Genomic DNA, 25,152 nt, shown 5'->3' with positions numbered 1-25,152 from the left:
AATAAAATGTTAATATCTACTTGAGAGTGTCGGGTTACGAACACCCTCCGCTAGCAGATGTGTAACATATCAAATTACCGTTACCATATTTGGAAAATGTCCCGTCAAGAGGACACATTAGAGTTATGCCCCCTTATGGGTGACATTATTTTAATGTCTGAAAAGTTATACATCATTCACAAGGTAGTAATAGTGTAGTGAAATCACACTGACTGAGGCTTTCCACCCGATTTATATTTTGCTGAGAATCATTGAGTGGCTGAGATTTTTCTGGAATATTCTAAGAATAGTTATAAGAACTCTCTCAGCGGAAAGATCGGAAAACATTTACTTCCGCTTAAAGAACACAGGTGCTCGTGGGCAGGTCTGAATGCAGTTACTAGAGGTAAGGTTATGATTTATTACATTGTGTATGGTGGATATTCGATCTATATGTCCATTTTAATATGCGAGACACGAGTTTTCACCGATGATACACGTTTGATGTAGGCTACAGTTGTAACAATTACTGAATTAGGCGGTGAGTCCTATCATTCAGTGTTAACTCGACAGGATCATGTCATCTTCCACTCCCCAGGTTTCAGTAGAAACTCTTTCATTTATGTTGAATAGTCCATATCTACATATTCGCTAATTATAGTGTGAGAAGAGCAAATACCTTTTTGTCGTTGCTAAAATATTTCTCGATCAATTGATATGACAGGAGTGTCAGAAATCCATTATCCTATGTATGTGTTGTTTCTTAAAAAATTACAAGTGCTTGTGGGGATGAGTGGCAATGATCATGATTACCATAATAAACGTCTCTAGATGCTCACAATAACTTGATCTGACCCAAAAACTTACATGTAATTTATTATGGCCCACTCGTTTATTTATTCAGCATCTGTGTATTTAAAAGTCTCGTAAATACGATATATGAGCAAAATATAATATGTCGTGAAATCTGAAAATTAATTCCTCTATTCATGATATCCGTATGTATACTCTAGCAGGAAGCATGGTCAAAATATTGGTTGTATGATGTTTATATATCATGACATTTAAGTATTTGTGTGCAAATACATGCAGAGGTGGCAACCACAGCTAAACCTATGAACCTGATGAAATAGTTGGTACACCTCAGAACAGAATGTGTTTGGAAATTGTGAAGTTATTGCCAGGTTTCCTGTAAACATGACAGGTAGTATACACTATTTAAACAGTTCAGTAGCTGTTACTTCGTTGAGGTATATCGATGCGAAACCACAAACAAAAGCATTTTACATGTTAATAAGGACCTACAAGGACTTACTACCTGTACAACACTATAGTTAATATGGTTACTGTTCATCTAGGGTCAGGGACACGGGTGGTACAGTTGTCTAAGGCACTGGAATTCGCTGTGCAGAGTTGCATCCCTTTGACTGCCAGAAACCTATGATTGTGGTTATGAATCCAGATTCACCACGATTAGGTTTTTTAGGTTTGTCAGCACCATACCCATGCTCGTACGTTTAACCAAGTGGAAAACATCTGAGACCTGCATCACATGGGGCTTTCCTCCCACATTAAGTTGACATGCCATGATATAACTGGAATACTGTTCAAAACGGTGTTAGACCCAACTCACTCATCCAGAATCATTATAACTACTAACTGAACCATTGAACATGTTTGGAATTATGCATTTTATTTGTATGTTGCCTAGGGGGCGGTCGGGTAGCCTAGTGGTTAAAGCGTTCGCTCGTCACGCCGAAGACCCGGGTTCGATTCCCGACATGGGTACAATGTGTGAAGCCCATTTCTGGTGTCCCCCGCCGTGATATTGCTGGAATATTGCTAAAAGCGGCGTGAAACCATACTCACTCACTCACTCACTGTATGTTGCCTAGATGGCTGACTCCAAAACATTGAAAGAAGAAGGAAACCAACTTTTCAAGGATGGCAATATTGACAAGGCTTTAGCCTGCTATACACAAGCTCTGGAACTCGGGCCCCTGAAGGAGGCAGAAAAGTCGGTCCTACACAAGAACAGAGCAGCTTGTTTTCTGAAGAAGGAGCAGTATGAGAAGGTTATTGATGAGGCAACAAAATGTAAGCTCCAACATTTGTACACTACCATACTCAAAAGAAGTTATAAAACACCTGATTTCTTCAGGATTGTTAATTGTGCTGGGAATAGGATCTTTTTTTTTCTTCTTTTTTCTTTTTATTCCATCATATTTTACATTTCAATATCATACCTAGAGTGTGCATGGATTTATTGCGACATTATTGGCATGTTTGTAGCAGGGGGAAATAGGATCTTGGTATAGGATCAGCTATATCACTAGCTATTACCATTATGTCATGTTCATGTATCTTGCTTTGTATTATTGTGTTGATCACAACATTAAGCCAGCACGGAAAAATAGTATTTCATTAAATTTTATCACAATTTGTCCATTTTGAGTGATAGAGGTTTAAATAACAAACTAAGTTCTTTAAAATGCATTTTCAGTGTATCATGGTGTATGGATATCTGTGCCATACGAAAAAATGCTTTTTCAGAAGAACTGTGTAAGACATCATTAGCATGATGAAAACCATTTCATTGGTGCAAAATTGTTTTGATTGGAAATGCAACATTCAGGCATGTAATTGGGGGCCATGTTATACAGAGGCCTCAATCGCTGTTGATGAAGAAGTCTTATCACACATACAAAACAATATTTTGTTAATTTATTTGTGTGATATGGATGAGTCAAAGACATATGCTCAGTCTCATTCATTTGTTCATGTGAAAAATGAGGTTCTCCGGGATTTGTGAGAAATGTCATCTGTTTTGATTTTACAGCTCTTGATCTAACTCCCAATGATCCTAAAGCTCTATTCAGACGTTGTCAGGCATATGAAAAGCTGGACAAACTAGATGAAGCCTTCCGAGATGCTGCAATTGTCATGAAGATAGACCCCAAGAATACAGCTGTCATGCCCATATTCAAACGTCTCAACCCAATAGTCCAGGAGAGGGTAGGACACCTTGCTGCTTCTGTTTTTGTTGTTTTTGTTGCTGTTGTATGAAAACATATTTGTTCAATGTGTATTTCATTAGAATTTGGACAATAAGCCTATTCTGGATTTGTATTGCTATTAAGTATTGCTTTTTGAAATCATGTATCAATGATGAGGTGCCAGCACTAAAGTTCGGATGTAATTCATTTTGTTCATGCTATCAAAAGACGCAATCAAACTCTTTTCGTGTGATAAAACTTTAAACAGTTATTAGAAATAATGTAGAACGATATATGAAGGCCACCCAATGCTTGTGTTTCAGACTAAGGCCCGTAACAGCACAGTTTCAAAAGTGACACAGATGTTCAACTTTGCTTTTGACCAAACAGTGGAGCTTGAAAAAAGGAAACAGGTGTGTGTTAGGAGCTCCCTACACTTCACCCTGTCTTGTATTCTTTAATGGAAATGTCAGCATTCTTGAAGTCTTGCCAGTACAACATGCTTTTATTGCTATTTCCATTGATTTCTCTGGCAATATACCACTGACATTTATCAAACATAGCTTAGAGATTCATTTCGTACTCAGTCATGACAAGATCACCCATTTATCAAACATTCAAACATCACAGGAGGACAGGACTATTAGGGGTCATTGGCTGGTTTTTCGACTGGGGGCATCTGCAGCACTGTGCAGCTACACACAATGTCTACTTTATAACTTTGCATCTTCACAACTTTCATCGTTGTGTCTACTTACGACCTTGAACTTTGTGTTGTAAATGTGAGTAGCCCCCCCTTGGATCAAGGGGACAGACATTGGAAATGTCATCCGATGCCGTCCTTGGGGTTCCGTAATTGGTGTTGCATAAAGGCAAATATTATTTTAATGTGAAGTCTACATAATGTGAAGCATTTCCACTGGACAAAGGCCTGTGGCTGCAAAAGCACATGAACGAAACCTTTTGATGTTCATGTTTTTCACGAAACTGTATTCTTGAAATGACATACACAGTGATGGACTACTTCCATCTATAGAAACCTGTATTCAGAGCTTTTAGACAATTTAATAATTTTGCATACATTGGTAAAAGTAAGCAAATTTGAATGCTCTCGGAGCGGGTCTTTTGCCTTTAATGCAGCTGTTGAGTGGAAATCACTTCCTTTTGGTTTAACATCACTTTCCATGCTCAGTCAGTTCAAGAAATCGCTAAAGACACACCTGTTCCATTGACTTTACATATTTATATGTATACTGACTTTTGTAAGTGCTTTGAGCACACTTAGGTGTGGAGGTTAGCTCTATCAAAGAGGCCCTATTATTATGCCTGTAGTAGAATATCCTTGCTATGACGCATTCTATTGAACAAAATGAAGAATTGACACCCAAACAAGATTTGTCAACATATATGAGTTGCCTTATTACTTTAATTGATGGAATATACTATATACATAGAGTTTTGCACGCATTCATGTTTAATGTAAATCACGTCAACAGGTAATGTACACAATAGCCTTGAACAGCATGTTGAAGATAATATGCACCTCCTGCCTCATATTTTGAAAAGTTTGGCTGAAAATCTATTAATTAATTTATAGCGGCTATTCATGAAAAACAGTAGTATCATCTATCCTCAATTTCTATGTTCATATGTCACAGGCCCTGAACAACCTGATTGTGTTAGCCAGAGAAGAGACGGGATCAGAACTCATCTGTCGCGAGAATGGCATCAGGAAGCTGATGGCAGTGTTGGAGGAGGCGCAGTTAGAAGTTGTTCAGGCCGCAATCCGGGTCCTTTCGCTCCTCAGCAAAGACAGCATGAAAAGGGTAAAGAATATACAATCATAATACTTTTGAGTGAGTGAGTGAGTGCGTGGGTCTCAGACGTTTACCACTTCGGTGAAACTCACGAGCATGGATATGTCCTGACAAACCTAGAAACATAATCGGGGCGAACCGGGTTTCGAACCCACAATCATAGGTTTCTGGTCTGCCCAAGGGACACAACTCTGCACAGCAAATTGTGGCGCCTTAGACGACTGGACCACCTGTGTCCCCTAATACTTTGGAACTGTAATAATACTGACAGTGAATGTGTCAGCGTTTCCCAATTATGTAGATCAATGCTCATGATATTAATCACTAGGTTGTCTGGTCCAGACTCGATTATTTACAGACTGACATCATATAGCAGGAATATTGCTGAGTGTGACGTTAAACAACAAACAAAAAATCCTCTCAATATTGCAAGTGTATAAATGTTTAGTATGCTTTGACAAGGGGAGTTGCATTCCTCTGTACCCTATCTAGATCCATGTATGTATCAGTATCTAGGTCCATGTACTAAGATGTATCAGTATCTAGGTCCATGTACATGAATGTATCAGTATCTAGGTCCATGTACATGTATGTATCAGTATCTAGGTCCATGTACATGTATGTATCAGTATCTAGGTCCATGTACATGAATGTATCAGTATCTAGGTCCATGTACATGTATGTATCAGTAACTAGGTCCATGTACATGTATGTATCAGTATCTAGGTCCATGTACATGAATGTATCAGTATCTAGGTCCATGTACATGAATGTATCAGTATCTAGGTCCATGTACATGTATGTATCAGTATCTAGGTCCATGTACATGAATGTATCAGTATCTAGGTCCATGTACATGAATGTATCAGTATCTAGGTCCATGTACATGTATGTATCAGTATCTAGGCCCATGTACATGTATGTATCAGTATCTAGGTCAATGTACATGTATGTATCAGAATTTAGGTCCATGTACATGTATGTATCAGTATCTAGGTCCAAGTACATGTATGTATCAGTATCTAGGTCCATGTACATGAATGTATCAGTATCTAGGTCCATGTACATGTATGTATCAGTATCTAGGTCCATGTACATGTATGTATCAGTATCTAGGTCCATGTACATGTATGTATCAATATCTAGGTCCATGTACATGTATGTATCAGTATCTAGGTCCATGTACATGTATTTCTGTTATTTCTCTGTTGTTATTTCCAGTCCAAGGCAATTGTAGACATAGTTACAGTGCCCAAGATTCTACGTATGTTGGGATCTCCTCAAGCAGAAGTCTCTGACTCCTCGTCGGTGTTGATAGGAAACGTTATCACCTACTACACCGGGGTGGACAAGTACCGCGAAGAAGTCAAGAAGTACGAAGCTGACCGGAAGAAAGGCGAGCGTGTCAGATACCCACATTTTAAAGTTGGTAGGTGACTATCTTATACACACCCTTCGTTTGGCTTTTATCATGCTTATTGGTCTATATGTCTTCCTAACAAGACCTGAATTATTGTTGGGGGGGATGTTTCGTAACAATTCATTATTCTGATTTTGCAGCATGTTTTTGTATTATTTGATAGCTGAAAAGCTTTTTTCATTTGTTCTTTTAATTTGGTCTATGTTCTAAAGCATTCTGTTTTGAAGTTTGGCAATACAGCTGGCTGCTCAGTATAGGTGGAATGTGACTAACAGTGTTTATTGTGTAATATATCATAACGTCTGTGTGTTTTACAGAGGAAGACGATGAAAGCTTTGTTGACCAAGTATTCCTGCTTTTGATCAACATGGTCGGCAATGGGAAGGTTTCTGCAGTGGGGCGAGACAATGCCATTGAACTACTCATCAAACACGTCACCTGGAAAGAGGGAGTCAACTGGACCAACAAGTTCCTCAAACATGATGGTATGTCGTGGCCATGATGTTACAGTTTCTGACATCCAGTCTTTACTTACACATATACAAGCATTTAGTCAACTCCATGATGGCTTAGGTGTTTCTGTGTAGAGATGCATCCCTTTCCTGCCAGGATCTGACTCTAACAGTATAGTGTCCCAGGTGAAGCTGTGTAGAGTTGTGTCCCTTTCCGGTCAGGATCTGACTCTAACAGTATAGTGTCCTAGGTGAAGCTGTGTAGAGTTGTGTCCCTTTCCTGCCAGGATCTGACTCTAACAGTATAGTGTCCCAGGTGAAGCTGTGTAGAGTTGTGTCCCTTTCCTGCCAGGATCTGACTCTAACAGTATAGTGTCCTAGGTGAAGCTGTGTAGAGTTGTGTCCCTTTCCTGCCAAGATCTGCTCATTATTGGTTCAAATCCCAAACCTGAGCAGCATATGGTGTCATGGGTGTTTCTGTGTGGAGCTGCATCCCTTTCCTATCAGGATCTTCTGATTATTGGTTCAAATCCCTAAATCTAACAGTATATGGTGGCTTGGGTGAAGCTGTGTAGAGTTGTGTCCCTTTCCTGCCAGGATCTGACTCTAACAGTAAAGTGTCCTAGGTGAAGCTGTGTAGAGTTGTGTCCCTTTCCTGCCAGGATCTGACTCTAACAGTATAGTGTCCTAGGTGAAGCTGTGTAGAGTTGTGTCCCTTTCCTGCCAGGATCTGACTCTAACAGTATAGTGTCCTAGGTGAAGCTGTGTAGAGTTGTGTCCCTTTCCTGCCAGGATCTGACTCTAACAGTATAGTGTCCTAGGTGAAGCTGTGTAGAGTTGTGTCCCTTTCCTGCCAAGATCTGCTCATTATTGGTTCAAATCCCAAACCTGAGCAGCATATGGTGTTATGGGTGTTTCTGTGTAGAGTTGCATCCCTTTCCTATCAGGATCTCCTGATTATTGGTTCAAATCCCTAAATCTAGCAGCATATGTTGGCTTGGGTGTTGCTGTGTAGAGTTGCGGCCCTTTCCAGCTAGGATCAGCTTATGATGGGTTTATGTTCTTTAGCCTGTCAGCACCACACAATGTAGTGCTTGTTAGGTTCAGTAAAGCTGTCAGCATCTACAACCTGTGACACTTTTCAAACATTAAATTTGGAGGCTGTGATATATCTGACATTCTGTTGACAGTAGTACTGTCCCCACCATGCCCTCACTCTACTGCAGTGTATAATACATCATTGATGATCAATTCCCTACTTCTCCCAGGTGTTGAAAAGCTCCTGACAGTGGCTGGCACTGTGAAGGAGTATCATACACTTCCTGTCACTGAGAACACTCGCATGCATGCCTCCGTGGCCCTGTCCAAGATATATGATGACCTCAGCAGTGACCAGTTGAGGAACACATTCAAGGACCAGTGTACAGATTTCTTCAAGTAAGTGCATGCAAAGTTGTAAATGTGAATGTGACACACTGATTTGTTCACATGCTTGTAAAGATTGTTACCATGGTTACATGTATGTTTGTTATACTTACCTGTTCAGGTGTAAATCTTCAGAATGTCCCCAGGCTAAGTTGATGGAGATAAAACACATGATCCTAAATTTCTAAATGTTTCTGAAAGGAGGCTGATTGTTCTCACAGGTAAATGAAGCGGCAGATTACTTGAGCAAATATAGAACCAAGGTTAGACAGTGCCACTGATCTGTTCATCCAAGAATACCAGAATTTTCTTGAGTATAGTGCGCACTTTTTTAAAAAAAAACCCAGCTGTGTAGAAGGGGGTGCGCATTATACAAGAAATTATGAGTTTGGATGTTTTTTCCCCCATGGAAAGACATTACCGTGAGCACGAAACACCGGAAATACCATGTCAACAAATCCATACTGAAGTACGCAAAATAATCATGTAATTACACTGTCTGGCTATAAAAAGTGTTCTTTGTATATCTGGACTTATGTTTGTAACTTATTTCATTAATTTTATTCAAAATTCCTTATAATATTGTTTTTATTAATAACGGCGAAATCGTGTGTGAAGCGATCGGAAGATCGCACAACTCACCGTTAATAGCAACCATGGTCAGAATACCGTTATTGACGCCTTGAAACGAACTTTAGTTGACAGAGAATGGATACATATATCATAAATGACATACTTTGACTCGTTAAAAGTCATATTTGTTTTTGTTTGACGATTCTATGTCAACATGAAATTCTTGCGATCACGTGCGCGTGAGCCTTGACGGTGACTGGTCAGACTGGTTCCATGCAAAAAATAATACCCGGCAATAGCGATCAGCTGCTTCGCTTAGGGTTATTATTATTTTAAATATGTTTAGTAAAGGCTGCATATAATTAAGAAAATAATGGAATATATTATTCCTGATAAAAAAAATAGTTTCAGATACAATTGTTGCCGATCCTTGCATTAAAAATCCTATAAAGTTATATCATTGGGTGTGTCTTGACCGAATCACCGGTCGATTCCAAGAAAACGTGTGTACAGTTGATTGCTGTTTCCAGCTTAGTTTACGAGAAAATACGCAAGGTAATCTTAATCCCTAGATATAAAACAATGCCTAGCAGAACAATAAATACTATTTAAACGGTAAATAAACATTTCTGGTGATTTTTTATCTCAAATTTCGAATTTGTACTGACGAGGTTTCTCAGCACCCGTTCGTTTGCCGGACTTCGCTGAAAGGGTACGGTGTAAATTTTTTCTGCGCATAATATTCAAATTTATTTTTTTCCAAAATATTGAACCCGCTAGAGGGGGGTGCGCATTATACATGGGTGCGCACTATACTCAAGAAAATACGGTAGTGAAAATCTAGAAGGACTAGTTGTCTTCTCTCCAAATCTGGTTATATACTCAGCATCATTATTGACGCATCACACAGATTATATGAGATAAAAGTATTAAAAAAACCATCACATTTTCAACTTCCAAGAGTGCAGTTTAGCTGCATCTGGAATGAACCTTATTATACCCACATTGACTGTTACTTGTCTTGTAGTTTACATGCAAGGGCTAAACCACTGGTTGCAGGCAGGAGTGTTTCGGGTAGCTTCTTCCATTACCTTCAATCTTGCACCCGTTTTTTTTAATGGTCATTTGTTTTATGGTCGTTTTTTTTATGTTCTTCAACTGTTAATTACACTGTCAACAAACTCGGACCTATTGACGCTTGTTGTCATATGTAAGTAAGTATAAGAATTTATGGATGAACAACTTCTTTATTACAATTTAGAGCAACGTTTCGGTGTAGGTTCTAAGACCGTTATCAAGCAAGGTGTTAGAACCTACACCAAAACATCGCTCTTATTGTAATAAAGAAGTTGTTCATCCATAAATTCTTATCCTTACTTAGTGCTCCAACTTCTAAATGCCTATCAAAGAAGTTGTTGTCATATGTTCATGATTTGTCACCCTATGTCCCTAGGTGTCCCTTCAAGAATGATCTGAGTATATTATATAAACCACTCTTCTGAAACGAGATGTGGACTAGTTGCATATGACCAGAGTAGGGCTGGGACGAGTCCAAATTTACTACCCGGATACCCGGATACCCGACCCCTTATTACTCGACCCTACCCTGTACTTGCTGTAGGTCTCAAGAATTGAGTACAAAATGTCCGATTGGGAATAGTTTGACATGTACTTGGTTATTTCACAGAGGCTCCTGATGAGTAAGACACATTCAGGATTAAATTGACAGTCATTCATTCTACATATTCCTATCATCTGAAGAAGCTGTAAATTATCCTGTTGATTAAAAAATGAAATAAAGATACTAGATTTGAGAAACTGGCATCTGTGAAGTATTCTGTATTAAGTTTGAGGATTTTAATATGTTGAATGTATCTGGTTACTTTCAGGGATCTGTTCAGTGAAGAGGACATGGAGTCAAAGGTTGAGGCCATCGAGGGAATCTCCACCCTGCTACAGGTAAACCTGACACATCAACACGTTCCCCCTTGCTACAGGTAAACCTGACACACATCAACACATGTTCCCCCTGGCTACAGGTAAACCTGACACACATACACACATGTTCCCCCTTGCTACAGGTAAACCTGACACACATCAACAAATGTTCCCCCTTGCTACAGATAAACCTGACACACATCAACACATGTTCCCCCTTGCTACAGGTAAACCTGACACACATCAACAAATGTTCCCCCTTGCTACAGATAAACCTGACACACATCAACACATGTTCCCCCTTGCTACAGGTAAACCAGACACACATACACACATGTTCCCCCTTGCTACAGATAAACCTAACACACATCAACACATGTTCCCCCTTGCTACAGGTAAACCTGACACACATCAACACATGTTCCCCCTTGCTGCAGGTAAACCTGACACACATCAACACATGTTCCCCCTTGCTGCAGGTAAACCTGACACATCAACACATGTTCCCCCTTGCTACAGGTAAACCTGACACACATCAACACATGTTCCCCCTTGCTACAGGTAAACCTGACACACATCAACACATGTTCCCCCTTGCTACAGATAAACCTGACACACATCAACACATGTTCCCCCTTGCTACAGGTAAACCTGACACACATCAACACATGTTCCCCCTTGCTACAGGTAAACCTGACACATCAACACATGTTCCCCCTTGCTACAGGTAAACCTGACACACATCAACACATGTTCCCCCTTGCTACAGGTAAACCTGACACACATCAACACATGTTCCCCCTTGCTACAGATAAACCTGACACACATCAACACATGTTCCCCCTTGCTACAGGTAAACCTGACACACATCAACACATGTTCCCCCTTGCTACAGGTAAACCTGACACACATCAACACATGTTCCCCCTTGCTACAGGTAAACCTGACACACATCAACACATGTTCCCCCTTGCTACAGATAAACCTGACACACATCAACACATGTTCCCCCTTGCTACAGGTAAACCTGACACACATCAACACATGTTCCCCCTTGCTACAGGTAAACCTGACACACATCAACACATGTTCCCCCTTGCTACAGGTAAACCTGACACACATCAACACATGTTCCCCCTTGCTACAGGTAAACCTGACACACATCAACACATGTTTTTAAGCAGATTTTTTGTCAACAAAAAGTTACACCAATATGTTTATTTTGAAAGTAAATTTCAGTCATTACTGAACAGGCTAGATTTTAATAATTTGTTTTATTATTGAAGAGTTTCCCATTTTGAATTTGAATTATCATATGGTCAGTCTGTTGGAGTAGCAGTGTTGTCCTGATTTCAGGGTCCATTTGAAGTGGGCAACTTGATCCTGGGCACACAGGGAGTCACACAGATTATGTTTGCCCTGGCCAACAGTGAGAGCAGGCTGCATCAGGTGAGACAGTCATAACTATTAGTCAATCAGTCTTTGTTTCTGCACTACAGATGCCACAGGACTAAAGTCCCGGCCAATTGATTAGTGATGACTGACACTTGTAATCACCACAGGTTCATTTACAACTTTGGAAATCTCTACCGTCATATTTATCATGTCGGCCATTTTGACGTCTAGTACTTGATGTTAATGTATTACGAAGTGCTGTTAGAGTGACTGACTTACAGAGGTAGTGGGGCGGTCGGGTAGCCAAGTGGTTAAAGCGTTCGCTCGTCAAGTGGTTAAAGCGTTCGCTCGTCACGCCGACGACCAGGGTTCAATTCCCGACATGGGTGCAATGTGTGAAGCCCATTTCTGGTGTCCCCCGCCATGATATTGCTGGAATATTGTTAAAAGCGGCGTAAAACCATACTCACTCACTCACTCACAGAGGTAGTTTTTACAGACCTTTCTCATGTTATAATGATATTATTTGAAGATGTTTGTTGTAAACAAACTACAAAAGATATCACTATAGAACAATATGGGCATACTCGGGGTACATACACTCGTGTCACCTCTCCTAATGAGGAACTACTTCATTCTGTGATACAGCTGGTTGTTGTATGGCTGTCAGTGTAAACATGAAGTCGCACATACTAAATAACATTGTAAAAAATAGTGATGTAAAAGATTATAAGAATTGACTTTTACTTTGTATGAGTTCATTGGAGTATGAACATTCTCAGAGTGAGGGTCACACATACAGTTTGGTCCTCAACTCACACAAAGTGAAAGTCAGTTCTTAAATGTTAATATATTCTTCTCAATTTAAGAAAATAATTTTGAATAAAATAATGATTTTTCCCAAATTGCTGCCCAGGGGCAATAATTACTTTTAAATCCTAAATAAATCCATATATGTGTCACTGTGCTATTTTCATTGTTCAGGGGCGGTCGGGAAGCCTAGTGGTTAAAGCATTCGCTCGTCACGCCGAAGACCTGGGTTCGATTCCCGACATGGGTACAATGTGTGAAGCCCACTTCTGGTGTCCCCCGCCGTGATATTGCTGGAATATTGCTAAAAGCGGCGTAAAACCATATTCACTCACTCACTTCATTGTTCAGTGTTGTGGGCCGAGAACCGCGTGTTATATAGAAAATGTAATCATATTATTTATATTGTTTGATCACAGAGGGTTGCAGTTGAAGCTATAGTCAATTCAGCCTCAAAGAAGGAGCGATGTTCTGGCATCCTGAAAGACGCTGTGCCCATTCTGAAGGGTCTGTACCAGTCTGCCGATGATCACATCCGAGTCCGAGCGCTTGTGGTAAGGACCTTCCAGTTAGCATCTTTAAATATAGACTGGATATTGACTATTGGTTTGGACGTCACTTGTTTTTCCATACTAACCTCTCAGGAGGTTTCACATTTTCCTAGTAAGACCTCATCCGATGTATTGGAGCGGTTGGGTAGCCCAGTGGTTAAAGTGTTTGATCGTCGCGCCAAAGACCCGGGTTCGATTCCCGACATGGGTACAATGTGTGAAGCCCATTTCTGGTGTCCCCCGCCGTGATATTGCTGGAATATTGCTAAAAGCGGAGTAAAACCATACTCACCCACTCACTCATCTGATGTATGAGGTTTTACTGTTTCCTTGAAAGACGTGATGAGTGGAGTAGCACATGAAATCTGGACTTAGTGTTTCAAATGTCCAATGTTCCAAAATCAAAGACAAGAATTGAAACTTTTTAATTATGCATGATGGGAATCACGACCACAACCTCCTGATCAATAGTCAAACACTGTAACCATTGCTCAAGTACTGCATTTAGTGTATATTTTCGATCTTCCCTAGGCAAGGGAGTTAACTGACTGTAAAGGTCCAGTTTTCACCCTTGCCAAACTATGCTAGAATTTCTGGTCTCGATCGTAGTGCCACCAGTGGCTATTACGAGTTATGTGCCTTCCATGTCCCTCCTATTGACTAATCAGATTCCACCTCTCATGTCACTTGCGTTTGCTCCAGACTATATGGTGGCGCCAAGTCAAGACAATCTGATCGATAATCAAGATCTATATTGAAATAAAACGGGTCTTTATTCGCAAAGTGCATCAAATCACAATAACCTTGATCATAAACATGAAAAGATTTGGAAATATCTGTTGACGCCAAGTTGTCGGTACACAATTGACCGAAATCTGCATGGCAGTTTACGAACCGGATGTTGATTTCGATAAGTGATTTTGATTGGGCTATGCATAGACTCGTTAGTCCAGCCAAAATTTAACTCCATAATTCCAGCCTAATTCGGCAATGGTTGAAACTGGACTTTTATAGTCTCAGGAAGGTGATATTCCCTGTCCAGATATATTTTACAAGCATTTCTTTAGGTTATCGTAGATTACTTTTATGATAAACAAATATTAATAAATGCTGTTTCGAAGGTTCATAAGTTGGATAAATCACAACTCCTAGGTTTTTGTTGCAATGGAAAATCTGGCCGAAGTGACCGAGTCTGTAAAACTTGGGGTGTTAGCCTGAAGATTTACAAGCCAGGTCTCTGCAGAACTCACATAATTATTAGAAATCTGTGACTAGACAGAAGCTTGTAAGAATATTTACATCAGGTCAATAAGCTTGGTTGATGATGGTTTATAGGCTTATACAACTAGATACGGTTGCTGGGCCCACTTGCACAAAGCATTCTTAGCGCTAAGATGATCGTAACTCCCATACTTTAACATAGGCTTACAATAGTCTTAGCGCTAAGATCGCTTTGTGCAAGTGGGCCCTGGACACCAAGCCTGTGCCAGAAACCTATTATCGTGTTTATGTTTCTTGATTTGTCAGCTCCATGCTCGTAGGTTCACCAAAGTGGCAAACATCTAAGACATGCACCATGTCAAGGTTATATAACTGACATGCTGTTCCAAGCGACGATTAACCCGACTCACTCACTCATTCACTTATATAGTCAAAAGGTTTGGCATGACCAGTCACAGGACAGTCCAGGGACTGGGATTAGCACATGCCCTTGAAAGAATGAATCTTTGTACATCAATATTTGTGTTTGAAGATGTTTATGCTGTTGGCCTTCAACATCTGGGATGCTAGATATTTCATGGTGGGCTTTCTTTCACAGGGTCTGTGTAAGCTAGGCAGTTTCCATGGCAGCGATGCCAGTGCTAAGCCAATGGCTGATGGATCCAGCTTGTCACTGGCCAAGTCATGCAGAAAGTAAGTCATCCATTCCACAGGGAAGCATCATTGCACAATTTCATTTCTTAAATTTATGTAGCTTGAAACTGATTTCCAATAACCAGATTTTTTTATCGATCAACACAATTTTGATTATCAATAATTAGAATATGTATCCTCAAATTGCACAACTTGACATAGATAGTAAGCAGATATAGAAGACAACGCAGGACTGTTCTAATGAATTATTTCAGATTACCATGACAGCTCTATGAACGAATGTGGTGTTGGTGTATTTTCTAGATTCTTGACCAACCCTGCTAAAGATGTAGACCTGCGGAAGTGGGCCACAGAGGGGCTGGCGTACCTCACCCTGGACGGTGATGTTAAGGAAGAGTTGATAGATGATGTCGAAGCCATCAAGTCCATCTTTGAAATAGCTAAGGTAATAGCTAACAGGCTTGTTACATAAAGACCCATGAAGATCCGGGGTAGAATAGGTCTTCATCAACCCATGCTTGCCATAAAAGGCGACTGCTTGTCGTAAGAGGCAACTAACGGGATCAGTTGGTTCGGCTCACTGACTTGGTTGATTAATGTCATCGTATCCCAATTGCGTAGATCGATGCTCATGATATCAATGACTGGATTGTCTGGTCGAGACTCGATTATTTACAGATCGCCATCATAGAGCTGGAATATTGCTGAGTGCGGCTTTAAACAACAAATAAACAAACAACATAAACAGGGTTCAATAACTATGCATGCTAGATGATACTAAAATAATACAATTATTAGAAACTGTTATTGTGTGATTACTGATTAAATGTATTGCATATTCTGTAACCAGTGCCCATCCCCTTGATAGCATTTAGCATTATGTTCCCCACCTGCCAAACAAGATAAAAAACTGCAAGAGATTGATGTACAGATACTTGAGTATGATTAATCTTAATTAAAAATTAATGTTTTGAACTTGTAACTGCCCCCTTGTTGATGATGAACTTGCAGATGTTGCTTGTGTTGATGTAGAAACCATTCCAGACAAGAGCATCTTAGTCATGCTGATGACATATTGACTGTGTCTGCAGGTTAAAGAGAAGAATGTGGCGTATGCCGCCATTACTATCATGGTGAACCTCACCAACAGCTACGACAAGCAGGACATCATGCCAGAACTCATTGAGCTAGCCAAGTTCTCCAAGCAACATGTTCCTGAAGAACATGAAAAGGTTTGTGGAATTGTTTTATGAAAGTTTGATTTGACTTTTTTAGCAATTTACGTAATTGATAAGCATCTTGCTGAAAAGTTGCTGTTCCGTGTAATACAGTAGAACGGGGATATAACGAACACAGATAGAGCGAAGAAACAGATACAAAAAATCCCAGATTAAACTCCATTATATTATCATATACAATTTACGAACATAAAGAACTCACTACAGCGAACTAACATATATAGCGAACAGATATCTGATCCTCCAACAAGCCCAAATACCACTAATTAGTGACGTGTATAGCGAACGGAGAAATCTCGTTCAGTGGCTATACGCAATCAGCGGCGAATCTACACATTCAGCGGTGACAAGTCAACCTTGTTTAACTTGCTTAATGTTAATCTTACTTGTACATGTAATTCGACTAATCTTGTCTGTAAAGCAAATTATGTGTATTTATCCAAGGTAGCTGATGTTTCAGAGCGAAAACATATGTAACAAACAACGTATATAACGAACTGATTTCTCCGGTCCCTTGTAATTCGTTATATCCATGTTCTGCTGTAGTTAGAGATTGAGTAACTTTGTTGGGATATAATGGTACTGATCCTGACAAAGATGTCGTCAAGAAGTACTGTAATAAGTAACAACAGCTGCATAAGAATGTCACATGGACAGCAAACACACTGAAATGGTTCACTGGTCCAAGAGTGACATGTTTTGTTCGATCCATGTTGTGATATTTTTTTAGTGGTTGGCTGATTGATGAAAGTGACACTTCGGCATGCATATCCACTATCCTTCTAAACCCTCAGGACCGCCTCCGTGGTCTAGTGGTAGAGCGTCCGCCCGGAGAGCAGAAGGCCCGGGTTCGATCCCCGGCAGCGTCATACCAAAAGACGTTAAAAGATGGTACTTGTTGTTACCCTGTCTGGCGCTCGGCATTAAGGGGCTAAAACAAGGACTGGTCGGCTCGGAGTCAGTATACTGTGTCTGAGTGGGGTATTCATGTTAAACTGCGGCATGGTATCTCAGTGAGCTAGCACTATAAATTGGCATCAGTCCGGACTAGTACAAGCAGCCACACAAACACACACACGTACATGCACGTCGCTATATAAGTGCAATAATCTTGGACGCGACGTTAAACCCCATTTCACCTCACATCACCTCTAAACCCTCAGCATCAATTATTTACAGGTCACTCTCATACAGCTGGAATATTTCTGCGTGCAGCATTAAACAACAAAGAAACATACAAAATATGTGGCATACTTGCAGGACAAGATGGAGTTTATCCAGTCTCGGATCCAGAAGCTGGCGAAGGCCGGCGCTGTGAACGCCCTGGTGGCCCTGTCGACCACGGAGAGCAAAAACAGCAAGGAGCTCATCGCCAGGTAGGCCTGTCAGAGAAGTGTAGCTGTGTCTTAACAAATGTGATCAATGTCAACCAGAAATAAATGCCTTAGACCTATTTTAACTTGTGAAATACTTACAAGATGTATCTTTTCTTTTGCAGAGTGTTCATGAGTATTGCTACAGAGGAGAACCTGCGTGGTCTCATTGTGCAGCAGGGAGGGGCCAAGGTGGGTGTGACTCAGAAGGATGTAAAGTTATAGAGGGGACTCGAGGGTAGGTCTCTAGTTCCTTATGGGGGATGGGGGGATTCAAGGGTAGGTCTCTAGTTCCTTATGGGGGGTGGGGGGATTCAAGGGTAGGTCTCCAGTTCCTTATGGGGGGTGGGGGGATTCAAGGGTAGGTCTCCAGTTCCTTAAGGGGGGTGGGAGGATTCAAGGATAGGTCTCCAGTACCAGTCAAATGCTTGTTTGTCTGGTCAAGATTTGCTAGTTGGTACATAGGTTTGGAAAATTCCTGAATCATCTCAATAAGCCCTTAATTATACCTCGAGGTATTTTTAGGTAGTATTTAGATGGTCCTATTATTTTGCAAACGAGTCCCATTAGCAGGCAGTGACAACCAACTGATTTAATGCAGTGTTGTAATTATTTTGAATGTTGCCAGGTACTGCTACCGCTTTCCCTGCAGAGCACGGACATTGGGGAGGTACTAGCGGCACATGCTCTCGCCAAGATTGCTGTGACAATGAACCCAGAGGTAGCCTTCCCAGGCCAGAGGGTAAGTGGGCACATACCCAGCATGTAGGCATGTCAGGCTTTGTCTGTTTAGGAATGTTGGTCATGTAACTACCCCAACTTCTATATATTGTGTGGAGGTCACATTTTGTATTGTTCTAAATGTGGTGATGTAGACCGCAGTGGACACCCGGTACGTCTTACTTTAAGAGAGATTGCCTCTGTGGATGAGTGGATAGTGCATCTGCCCAGAGAGAGGAAGGTTGTGGTTCCATCCCCGACTGCGTCATACAGTAATAGATTAATAAAGATGGTACTTGTTGTTACCATGCCTGTTGCTCAGCAATAAGGGGATGAAATAAGGACTGGTCAGCTTGGAGTCAGTATGCTGTCTCAGTAGGGTAGCCATGTTAAACAGCGACATGGTCTCTCAGTGGGCTAGCACTCTAAAACCAGCTTGAGTCTTGACTAGTACAAGCAGTCAGCTTGGAGTCAGTATGCTGTCTCAGTGGGGTATCCATGTTAAAAAGCGGCATGGTCTCTCAGTGTACTAGCACTCTCAAACCAGCTTTAGTCTTGACTAGTACAAGCAGCCACACACACATGCATGGATGTCACTGTATAAGTGCAGTAATCTTGAACATGATGTTAAATCCCATTTCTCCTCACCTAAGTTAGATGGACCACAAGAGTTTCTCGATAAATAAATAATATGTCCATTATAAAGAAGATGTGGTAGAAACATAGCTGGAATTCATAAACCCGATTGTGATATCTTTACTGTATACCATACTCTGTAGCATGTATACTACATGCTGGTATGTCCCGTGAAGATTCTGGGTTAGAATAAGTCTTCAGCAACCCATGCTTGTCAAAAGATGCGACTAACAGGATCGGGTGGTCAGGCACGCTGACTTGGTTGATGCATAGATCGTTGCTCATGATGGCAATCACTGGATTGTCTGGTCCAGACTCGATTATTTACAGCCCGCTGTCATATAGTTGGAATATTGCCGAGTACGGCGTTAAACAACAAACAAACAAATATGCTGTAATAGGCATGAAAAGATGACATGATTGATTATATATGTTATGTACATCCATATCTTGAGAGAGGAATTGTTTAACTCCTTTCAAGAATCCATGATTGTGATATCCATTGTCATTGTTACAGATGTATGAGATTGTCCGGCCATTGATCAGCTTGCTTCAAGTGGAAAGGTCCGGGCTGCAGAATTTTGAGGCACTTATGGCTCTCACTAACCTTGCCTCAGTCAGTGATTCCGTCAGGTGAGAGAAAGTTTTTATTTAATCAGATTTCCAACTTTGTGTGTCTTTTGGATCTTAGTTATATTTCCTGAGGGAATAGAAATCCCTACGTATGGCATTGGTTATCCTACTCTGTACATGTTGTCGGGGGGCACAGGTGGCCCAGTCGTCTAAGGCGCCGTGATTTGTTGTGCAGAGTTGCGTCCCTTGGGCACGCCAGAATCCTATGATTTTGGATTCGAATCCCGGTTGCCCTGATTATGTTTCTAGGTTTGTCAGCACCATACCCGTGCTCGTGGGTTTCACCGAAGTGGTAAACGTCTGAGACCTGCATAACTTCGGGCTTTCGTCCCACATTAAGCTGACACACCGTGATATAACTGGAATACTGTTAAAAGCGGCGTTAAACCCAACGCACTCACTCACTGTACATGTTGTCAGCAGGAGTAGGATGCAAACCAGTCAAGCAATCCAAACATACACTGAAAATAGATTCCTGACAATAAACCGCAAAATGAAAGGACTTTCTACACACAACAAAAGTGACTTCCTGTGGGGATTCTGGGATACAATTGGTCTCCTGCAGCCTATGCTAGTCTAAAGAGGCGGCTTTATCAGCTCCAGGTGGTCAGGTTTGGTGAATTGGATGATAGTGTGTCATCATATCTCAATCACTGGATTATCTTGTCCAGATTTGATTATGTGCAGGCTGTCATCATTTAGATGGAATATTTCTGAGTTTGGCTTTAGGCAACAAACAAATATTTCTGTGTTTGGCTTTAGACAACAAACAAACGTAAAAGTAACGCAATGCAAATACAGACAGGAACAAGTTTGTATGACATGGGCTTCAATGCATCAAGTGACCTATTCGCTAGTGATTGTGATACTCCCATGCAGAGTGATAGTAATCAATGCACACAGAACTGAAACATCAGGACAAGTGGCATGCTTCAGTCAGTAAGGATGGTTGTGTTCAGAGCTTCAGTTTATCATTAAACAGTGTGAGTGAATGTTGTTCAATGCGACAGTTCGCAATATAGCGGCTGTATCATGGAGCCTGTACATAATCAAGTCTGGACCATACAATCCAGTGATATCATGAGCACCATCCCTATTGGGGTATGACATCATGAGCATTGATCCATGCAATTGCGATACGATGACATGCGTCAGCAAGTCAACGAGCCTGACCCCCGATCCTGTTAGTCTTCTTACAACAAGCATAGCCCCCTTTACGGCAAGCATGGGTTGCTGAAGACCTATTCTACCCGGGATCTTCAAGGGTCTGGGGTATGATGGCACCCAGTCAACCTAGTTACTGAGTCTGGCCACCAGATACAATTCAGTTGCCTCCTATGACAAGCATAGGTTACTGGGAACCACTTACACCCTTTAATCCCCACAGGGCTTTAGACTTAAAAGTCATTCAGTTTTTAGGACAGTGTACAGACAAAATGAAAACATCAGAATATGAAAATGACACCTAGAAATATAAAAAAAACCTGCAAATGTGATCTTGAATTTGCAGGAAATGTGGATAAGATGTTGTGTAACAGACTTCTACCAAGTGTTAGTGAAGTACAGGAAACACTTGCACGAAATGTTGTGTTCCTGAAATATTGGTATTAGTTACCAAGTGATGATGATTATAATGATACCAACTTTTTTGTCTTACAGAAATCGTATTGTATCTGAAAAGGGAATCCCTGCAATAGATAATTACATGTACGAGGAACACGAGATGTTGAGGCGGGCAGCCACGCAGTGCATGTGCAACTTGGTCATGAATGAAAAGGTTAGTAGTAGTAGCAGCAGCAGCAGGAGTAGTACATAAAGTACCGGTAGTAGTAGTAGTAGTATAATTGTGTAAGAATAGTTTTGGGGATGAGTATGGTACAGTAATATACTGCTATGTTATTACCTGTGTTGTACCAGCAGAAGAAAGTAGAATGTCTGCCAGTAATTGTAGCAGACCGCCCAGTGTGATCTATTGGGTGCGGCACGTAGTCCTGTATGCAGTGCACAAATCAGGTGAAAGTGTAACTAGTATTGACTGACATCTTGTCTCAGGTTATCAAGCTGTATGAGGGGGAGAATGACCGTGTCAAGCTGATGGTGTTGTTCTGTGGGGAGGAAGACCCTGAGCTGAGACTGGCAGCCGCCGGCGCCATTGCCATGATCTCATCACTGCCCTCAATAGCCAAGAAGATAATAGAGGTGGGTACTTCAGAAGTGGCCTTGAGGTTCTTTCTTTCTAAGCATCATCTAAAAATCTGTCTTCTGACTAATCTGTTATCATTCAACAGTATCCAATCTCAATGAACAAACCAAGCGTTTGACACAAAACAAGTACTTATTGTGTAAAATGATTGTTGCAGGTTAAAGGTTGGTACGAGATCATCCAGGGACTGGCTGTGGAGGAAGAAATCCAACTCCAACACCGGGGCTGCCACATCCTCAAAAACATGATGGTCGACCGGGACACCGCTGAAAAGATTGTAGCTTCTCAGGACTTCGAAGTGTTGATGGCTATCACAATGTTGAAAGATCCCCAGCGGGAGGCCGCCACAAAGTGTGCGAAGGAGGCACTGGATTTGGCAGAGGAGCATGGTCTCATCAAACCCAAGGCCTCCGTAGAAACACTGGAGGAGGAGGAGGAGGACTGAGAAGGGCAGACATCTGTACAGCGTGTCTTGTCAGCAGAGGAAAGATGGTTAAACTGAAGTATTCCTGGTGTTCCCAGGGTAGCGGCCTTTGAGGAAAGTGCCGTTCCTGTGATGCTGCATCCACACTGGAGGGTCAGGGGATGGGTATTGTGCTCGTGACATATATTGAACTCAGCTTTGTCTCAGTATATTTAGAAGAACACAATTCTTTGGTAAACATCAACCTGGGCCTGCTGACGAGCAAAATTGAATTGGAAAATAGTTTCATTATTGGTGACACAAATTAACACTATTTTCTTCAATGGTGCGACTGTTCAATTGACTCACAAGATGTCAGTGTATCAGTCGATGGCCTGTCTAGGAAACAAGGCTGAAACAGTGTTGATCTAGTGGCAAAACAAACAGTCATGTTCCAAGAAAGCTTGATTTGCTTCAAGACAAATAGCATGTGCAATATATGTGACCATATTTTAGTGTGCTACTGAGATGATTTGAAACAAGTTAACAAGTTGGATGTGAAATAGGTCTCCCAACTTCACAACACACGACAACTTCACCATGGGGAGTCCAAACTTGGTACCAACACTTTCAGCAAGGTGTGTACAGTTGCCTGCAGTGACAGGGGTACCCAGCTGTCCAGCTTTTGCTGTTATTATACTGAGTGTAAATATTGTAGCATGAATCAAAAATGTGCCAAGAAATTCAGGATTTGTCCCTTACTTCTTACTGTGTGTACAGATGTACTGCAGTATTGTTATCAGTTGTCGAAACATCATTCTTACACCATTTATGATTTCATTGTATGTTAGCATACACAAGTATTATGAGAAAACTGACCGATATAATATAACACATCTTGATGTAGATAGGTATAACCTATGTGAATATTATTGAAAATGTACTTCATAAATAAAGCATATTTATATTAATAATGTTAGATATTCTGGAATAATGTATTCATTCACTTTATTATTTATTAATAGGTAAATCAATTGGAACATGCCATGATTTATTTATGTTGGGCTACCTACCATGACTACTCTATCCAGGACATGCGTTTCTTACTAATCAGTGCTATTTGGTAGCCATTTTGTTTTTTGTCCTTAACATGGTTTGATGGTATATTTTGCTCATCAGATTTTTATCATGTTAAATATTTTTATAGAAATTAATCTATGAAGCCCTTGAGTTAGGCATGGATACATGGTACCTCTTAGTGGATTATACACCAGTCTCTTGTTCCACCTTTTGTTAGTGATCAACATTTCTTGCAGTAGCCTTTCTTGTAGACAAGGAGATCAATATGATTGCCATGGAGATCAAGATATGTGTTCACTATTACTTCAGATCTGATCCAGACAGTATGTTTCCCTTTCAGTGCCTCATTTGTAGCTGTGTACATAGTCATCTATTTATCTATGCAAATATGAACAACTGTTCTGAAACCAAGGTAATCAGCTACAGACAAACCATTTGTTAACACAGAAATATGGCCCACGTATTCTTGCCTTCACACATACAGGGAATAGTTTAAATATGTACCGGTACTCTACAAGTGTACTGTGTTTTCTATTGCTCTGTGGGGGTTAAAGCGTTGGCTCGTCACGCCGAAGACCCGGGTTCGATTCCCGACATGGGTACAATGCGTGAAGCCCATTTCTGGTGTCCCCCGCCGTGATATTGCTGGAATATTGCTAAAAGCGGCGTAAAAGCATACTCACTCACTCACTCACTATTGCTCTATGGAAGAGCTGCCAGGACTTTGTTAATTGGTGCATTCAGGTCCCAAGGACAGGTCATTCCTACATTGAACCTGTTAGACAAGGATCAGTAGTATTTTCATGCATCTAATGTTTATCAAAGTCAAACTTTATAATGTAAAATGTTTAAACGTTTTTGCTTGGTCTGTTCAATTTGACAAGTAATGTTCATAAGTTGGTCAGTTCATGCCAAGATGTGTGTGCGGATATATGTGTACTGTTTTAGTGCAGGTAGTTGCATATTTTTAAAGTAGCATTAATATGTATTTATCTCAGAGAGGGCTTTGTTATCATTACAACAGAACTGCAGTGACCAGAAATTACAATGCATTTGATGAACTATGATTTGAGGAGTTAGTAGTTACCGTACTTCAATTTACCTGTAATTAAGTTGTAACGTTTTATTTTTCCTATCCAGCAAAAGCTCAAGCCAAAAATATTTCAACTACACATATTGTTAGTCTATTCTTGGTGATGTGGCTTTTTATGGTCAGTTGAATCAATAAACCGAAAAATGTTAAAGGTGTCAATATTTATCCCAGTTGAATGCTGTGTGTAGGTGGTCCCCCCTTTGCCTGGAGTGGGTTTGGTGGCCGAGTTCACCAGTTGGTTGTAGCTGTCCCACCATGTCACCGACTACGAGGCACTGCATGGTCCTGGTGCTCAATGAATACTCTACCATATTAGAGTGTATGCCATTTTTCATAGCATGTGTATAAAGTCTATCCATCATTGGTTGTGTGTGTGAATCTGAATGACTGAGCGTATTTATTATGGATTGTCAATAAATTTTGTAGAAACTGATGATTGTGTTGTAACTTACAATGGACATCTTTGGAGTTGAGTTAGTTCAATAGGAGTAGTCTCCCTTGATTGGCTGGACGTAGGCAGGGATACAATTTATCAATTTGAT

General features: G+C 40.8%; 1 protein-coding gene across 1 annotated transcript; it reads left to right on the top strand.

Annotated features, from left to right (window-relative positions):
* Positions 1-133: 133 nt before the first annotated feature.
* LOC124139719 (protein unc-45 homolog B-like) lies at positions 134-25,043 on the top strand. Its single transcript, XM_048400558.1, has 21 exons — positions 134-385; positions 1,875-2,076; positions 2,819-2,994; positions 3,299-3,388; positions 4,634-4,801; positions 6,014-6,221; positions 6,530-6,697; positions 7,933-8,101; positions 10,552-10,621; positions 11,957-12,049; positions 13,225-13,359; positions 15,176-15,270; positions 15,535-15,676; positions 16,323-16,463; positions 17,730-17,845; positions 17,968-18,034; positions 18,471-18,584; positions 19,716-19,831; positions 21,491-21,608; positions 21,884-22,030; positions 22,192-25,043. Exons 1-21 carry the CDS (start codon positions 371-373, stop codon positions 22,477-22,479), a joined length of 2,838 nt encoding a protein of 945 aa, XP_048256515.1. The 5' UTR covers positions 134-370; the 3' UTR covers positions 22,480-25,043.
* The last annotated feature ends 109 nt before the right edge of the window (positions 25,044-25,152 follow it).

The sequence above is a fragment of the Haliotis rufescens genome, unplaced genomic scaffold (assembly GCF_023055435.1).
Source record: "Haliotis rufescens isolate VD_foot unplaced genomic scaffold, xgHalRufe1.0.p SCAF_1, whole genome shotgun sequence".
Classification (NCBI taxonomy): Eukaryota; Metazoa; Mollusca; class Gastropoda; order Lepetellida; family Haliotidae; genus Haliotis; species Haliotis rufescens.
The sequence above is the reverse complement of the archived record's forward strand: the minus strand, read 5'-3'. Positions and strand labels throughout refer to the sequence as shown.

Coding starts and splice junctions, on each gene's coding strand:
- LOC124139719 (XM_048400558.1), top strand. Junction 4,802..6,013: donor GCAAAGACAGCATGAAAAGG/GTAAAGAATATA, acceptor TGTTATTTCCAG/TCCAAGGCAATTGTAGACAT. Junction 19,832..21,490: donor TCAGTCAGTGATTCCGTCAG/GTGAGAGAAAGT, acceptor TTTGTCTTACAG/AAATCGTATTGTATCTGAAA.